General features: G+C 40.8%; 1 protein-coding gene across 1 annotated transcript; it reads right to left on the bottom strand.

Moving 5' to 3' along the window:
* Window positions 1–854: 854 nt before the first annotated feature.
* On the bottom strand, window positions 855–4033 carry LOC140810909 (U-box domain-containing protein 35-like). The gene is made up of 8 exons (XM_073168831.1): window positions 3745–4033; window positions 3473–3564; window positions 3229–3350; window positions 2966–3148; window positions 2374–2893; window positions 2189–2287; window positions 1690–2112; window positions 855–1619 (listed from the first exon to the last, which is right to left on the bottom strand). The coding sequence occupies exons 1-8, from the start codon at window positions 3917–3919 to the stop codon at window positions 939–941; spliced, it is 2295 nt and encodes a 764-aa protein (XP_073024932.1). The 5' UTR covers window positions 3920–4033; the 3' UTR covers window positions 855–938.
* Window positions 4034–5521: the final 1488 nt, after the last annotated feature.

Here is a 5521-nt window from a genome sequence, read left to right as displayed (position 1 = left end):
GGTAAACGAGTCAAAGCACAGCCCTAGCATATAGAGCCTCAGTGTTGTCCCGGGTCATAAGGACTAATGGTGTACAATCATAACCACGGACTTATCCTCTCGATGAATGATAACCACTTGGAAAGTCCGAGGGAGGGTTGTTCGGTATAATCATCATATGACTACCCATCTGTATGTTTGGACATCTCTATGCCCTTACCAAGAAACGCAGTACACAACATCACAGATGCTAGTCTCGAGCTCAAGCGACCTTTATCCATGTTTTAGGCGGCTGAATCGACTAGGAACGAATTTAGAATATGCAGTGTTTACAAATGAGTTTCAACATCGAATTACGATTCATTTGTATTAAAGCATAATCAAGGACTTTATCTATGCTGCTTGCATGGGTATACAGATAAAGTATTACGAAACCATTAAAAGTTAAATTATATTAAAATAAAGATTGTTTATTTCACTTGAGTCAATAAATTCCCTAGCCAACCGTTGGCTTGCAGGGCATCTACTCTAACATCTCGTACCATGCACGATTTCATTTCCAGGTCATGTTCAGTTAAGGTTTAATTTTCATTAGTCCAAATGCAAATTACCTGTCAAGTGCTAAAATATTGCACCAAAACTTCTGGCTTGAAAACTTTGATCATTTTAATAACTTAACTTATAAAAGAGTGGATATCATGTTAGACTGTCTCACGGATCTTAATCTGTGAGACAGGTCAATCCTACCGATATTAACAATAAAAAATAATACTCTTAGCATAAAAAGTAATACTTTTCATGGATAATCCAAATAAAGGATCCGTCTCATAAATACGATAAGCGAGACCGTCTCACACAAGTTTTTGCCTTTATAAAATATGACCATGATCACTCGCATGTATATGAGTTTGAGCCCGTGACTCAACGAAAATAAATCTGCCTTCAGTGTCAATGTCATGTTACAGGTCTCTTAGTCTTTCCAATTCCGGCAATATCACCGAATCCAGCTCAGGCCGGTCCCTTCTCCTCAGTTCACAGCATTTCAAAGCCAGTTCTGCAAACTTAAGTGCCTCCTCAACAGGCCAATCTTTCACGCTTGGATCAAGTATTTCGGCAAATCGCCCCGTCTGGATCGCTCTATCGACGTGGTGCGTCAGACCCATTGCTTGCCTGGCAGTAATAATTTGCAGCAACAGGATTCCAAGTGAGTAGATGTCTGACTTGGTACCCAACATCCCTGTTTGTTGGTACTCCGGATCAATGTAACAGAACGTGCCTGCTGCTACTGTCGCGTGATATTGAGTGCCACTTTCAGATGAAGATGCTGGAACCATCCTGGAAAGGCCCACGTCGCTGATTTTGCTAACGTAATTCTTGTCCAAGAGAATATTGGCTGGTTTGAGGTCGCGATGCACAAGCGGCTCTGGTCTTGTGTTGTGAAGAAAGTTGAGTGCAATGGCGACTTCCGCGGCTATCCTGAAACGGACTCCCCAGGACAAAGGTCGCGTGCCGTTTTTGCGGTAAAGCCTGTCTTCTAAATTTCCATTTTCCATGTACTCATACACGAGGCAACCATACTCGGGACAGGCACCTAAAAGGATCACCATGTGCGGATGTCTCATTCGGCTCAAAACATCGACCTGCATGCACCATATGTTTGTTTCATATAAGACGACAAACGTAGAATATATTTCTTCGAGTTTACCTTACCTCTCTTTGGAATTGCTTAAGGCCTTGTGATACATCCGGTTTCAGAATCTTAACGGCCACCCGTGTGTGATCGAGAAAACCCCTGTAAACAGGTCCATATCCACCTTCGCCGATTTTACATGAACTAGAGAAGTTATTAGTTGCAACTTCTATTTCGTTGATCGTGTACCTCCTATATCTACTCACACCGCGTGCCAATATCACCATCTGCTTCTCTTCAGCCTCATGTTTGAACTTGGTTTCTGCATGCCTTTTCTTCTCAAACTCGACTTCTGCTAACTGTGGAGCCTCAGTCACCTCCATAACTGCAGCACTGCAGTTTTGCTCCTCACTTTCCACTATAGCTAATGCCCATTTTTGCACATTATTGGCGCCTTCCGAGTTACTAGCCTCCTCTAATTTCCATTGGTCTATCTCTCTAACCTGAAACAACATAATGTGCCCAACTGTTGATCAAGAAAATATTTTTACAGCGTTGTCAAATTTGTAAAAGATATACCTTCTCCCTAGCAATTGCAGTTTCTTTACAAGCTTCATTATACATTTTTGTGATGTGCATTAACTCTAGTTTCAATCTCCTCAATTCATCCTCCATTCCCTGCAATATCCATTGAGAAACCATGATTAATCAGACTGAAGTTATCATGTTTAGAGTCCTGCTAGTAAAATAATTTATTAACATACTGCATCTTTAGAGGAGCTAATAGAACTCCTGGACACGTTTGATAACCGGGGATGATCTATGAACTCAATGGAGCCATCAGACAGGCCGAAACTGTGCACCTCAGATTGGTAGCTCGAGCCACAAGAGGCGCGATGCAAATTATCTTTTGTTTGAATCAGTAGATTATTGTTGAGTACATAATTCTTGCTGTTAGAAACCTGTTTATTAACTGGTGCGTGACAAAATTCACTGATGAATCCCATGGAATCCAGCGGTGAGGTGCTGCTGCTACCAAAGGGCGTATATTCAAAGCTTGAAGCTGCTGAATTCCCAGGAATAGGAATCTTACTGCCCCATCGCCCTTCCCAAGTGGCCATATGCAGTAACTCGTTGCTGCCCTGTGAGCTTTGAGATGAAGAAGTCTTGCTGCTCAAAGGTGGCCTAATCCATGGTTCCATGGGGTGATATTCCATGATGTTAGTCGATGAATTTAGGGGCGATACCTTCTCAGAGGAAGTAGCAGTTCTCCAACTCCCTAGTCTAAAGGTTAAAATGATATCAATAACCAGGTTAATAATCATGAGACGGACTTTGATGGATTTATCTACTAACCGATGAAATTCAGGGGAGAATGAAGTGTCCGAAGCGCCATCACTAGTTGCAGAGGTGGGTACGGTGAGTTCGGTAGCAGATTTAATTTTCAGGGCTTTTCCTCCCTTTGATATTACATAAACTGAACAATAATCAGGTGCAGATTTCGCTACACAGCTTGGAACATCAGCATTTCTAAATGCCCTGATAACACCGGAGAACAAGAGATCGTGGTAAGCAAAAACTGAGACATTGTAAGACCATAGCTGGTATTATCTATTTACCTTGATATGGCATTTCGGGTTGAAGCACCAAGTAGAATGGTGGTGATGAAGTTAGCTTTGATGTACTCACAAAGGGCATTCGCAATGTCAAGGTCATGGATTATCACATCCTTCACACGGACCTGTTGGATTCATGGAAATCATCAAAGGTTCGAGGACACACACACACACACACACATATATATATGGCACGTCAACGTCCCACAGCTTGCATAATTCATGAAAATGCATTTGATCTTATTACCCCTTTTCGCCCACAAAAGCCGCGATAAGGAAGGAACATTTGTTGGATTTCAGATTGAGTAGGTGCATGGCTTTGCTTTGGGACAGCATTCTCTGCGAAAAAACGTGGAGCATGAGTCAAAGTACTTGAATTTTTGGAGTTTATAAGCAGGGCTAATAAATTAGTTTCCTTCAAATTTTGTGTTAATTTTACAATTATCATTGAAGTATCATCGGAATGGTACAAGGATACTTCTTGAATGCAAATAGACGACAAGGAAAAAGATCACTGACGAGAATACAAATCTGGTTGAGCGGTGCTTATAACATGTACGAGGATAATTCGATTATCCTTCAACCTTAAATTCTCGACGGCCCATTTGACGGCGAATTGGCTGTTCTTGTTTCTGTCGATTGCCACGACCGGGATAATCAGCCCTTGATCTGAATTATTCTGCTCATTCGCCATGGCAATGCGTTTACGGCCCTAACAGGGAGGGAGGCAGTGGCTGGTTGCCGCTATATATGGGAGCAGCTCAGCCATGCAACGGCGGAGGAATGGATTTTGCCGGCGAAAATAATGGGAATTGATATTGACTTTGACCCTTCTAAATTTGGGATTTGACTTCTTAAGTAGTTGCATGTATGCATGCATTCACGCTTAAGCCACAAGTATTTCCCCCACCTCTCTTTTTTCTTTCCAACTTTTTAGTTTATTTTATTTTACGTAGAACATATATATATTTTTCGCATTATTTATATATAGAAAAAAAATTCTCATGCTAATGAATTCTTACAACCAAAATATTTAAGTAGAAGCACTTTATTATATACATTAGCGGAGTTACGAATACGACTCTACAGAGACTAGAATTTTAAATTCTAAAATCTTTTAATATATTAAATTGATTTATCAGATCTAATATCAAATTTATCCAAAATTATACAAAAATTTAGGACCACCCGAGACTGTGGCTCCGCCACTATATACCATGGATATGGGAGATATGATTTCAAGAAGTATATATGATAATCACGGGAAATTTAGGGTCCGGTTCCAGCAAGTGTCACTAGTCCAGACGCAGGTTTTGAAATTATCCCGAGCCTGAAATCACAAATAAGATCGTTAGGAGGGGGCCAGGAGGGTGTCCTGGCGTAGCCCCTCCGACGCTCAAGTCAGAGACTGAGGATATATGGGGGGAGCAGCTAAGGGTGCTGCTGAAAACAATATCGAATCCCCAATCATACGGTCTGATACCCCATGGATGAACCCTCAAGATCCGGCCCAAACTCCCGGCTCATCTCTAAGGCCCACAGGTGAATGGCCCATGACAAGCCCAGGTATTCTCCTATAAATACCAGGTTTGACCTTATGATTGGGGATTCGATATTGTTTTCAGCAGCACCCTTAGCTGCTCTCCCTATATATACTCAGTCTCTGACTTGAGCGTCGGAAGGGCTACGCCAGGACACCCTCCTGGCCCCCTCCTAACGATCTTATTTGTGATTTCAGGCTCAGGATAATTTCAAAACCTGCGTCTGGACTAGTGACACTTGCTGGAACCGGACCCTAAATTTCTCGTGAGTATCAATATACTTATTTAAGCACAATTTATCTTTTATAAAAATATGTTAGTATATAGATATTCTAGAAATGTATTTCAACGGCAAATTACAAATGTAAAAAAAACAAATTAATTTTTAACATTTCTTAGATAAATGGTATGAAAATATGTAAATATATATACAAATAACAGACAGATGTCATTTAAAAAAAACAGCAAATTGAAAGTCAAAAGCCGTCGGCTCAAAATTAATATATAAATTGTATATAGAACTCATCTCATCTATATAGCAAATTCAGTACGTGACGAATTTAGGTGTCATTTACTAACACGCAAGACCGCACTCTTCATTCTCCTGGCAATTCTATCCCTGTAAAGTCCGAGAACGAGGCCATATAAATATGAATAGATCTCTTGTAAGATGGTCTCACGAATATTTATCTGTGAGATTGATCAACTCTCCCGATATTCACAATAAAAAATAGGCAAAAACTTGTGTGAGACGG

Source organism: Primulina eburnea, chromosome 13 (assembly GCF_022965805.1).
Source record: "Primulina eburnea isolate SZY01 chromosome 13, ASM2296580v1, whole genome shotgun sequence".
NCBI classification, from domain to species: Eukaryota; Viridiplantae; Streptophyta; class Magnoliopsida; order Lamiales; family Gesneriaceae; genus Primulina; species Primulina eburnea.
Note: the sequence above shows the minus strand (reverse complement) of the source record. Positions and strands in the feature narration are given on the sequence as shown.

Coding starts and splice junctions, on each gene's coding strand:
- LOC140810909 (XM_073168831.1), bottom strand. CDS start 3,919: ATGGCGAATGAGCAGAATAATTCAGATCAAGGGCTGATTATCCCGGTC. Junction 3,351..3,472: donor GCTTTTGTGGGCGAAAAGGG/GTAATAAGATCA, acceptor TGAATCCAACAG/GTCCGTGTGAAGGATGTGAT. Junction 2,894..2,965: donor TTCTCCCCTGAATTTCATCG/GTTAGTAGATAA, acceptor TTTAACCTTTAG/ACTAGGGAGTTGGAGAACTG.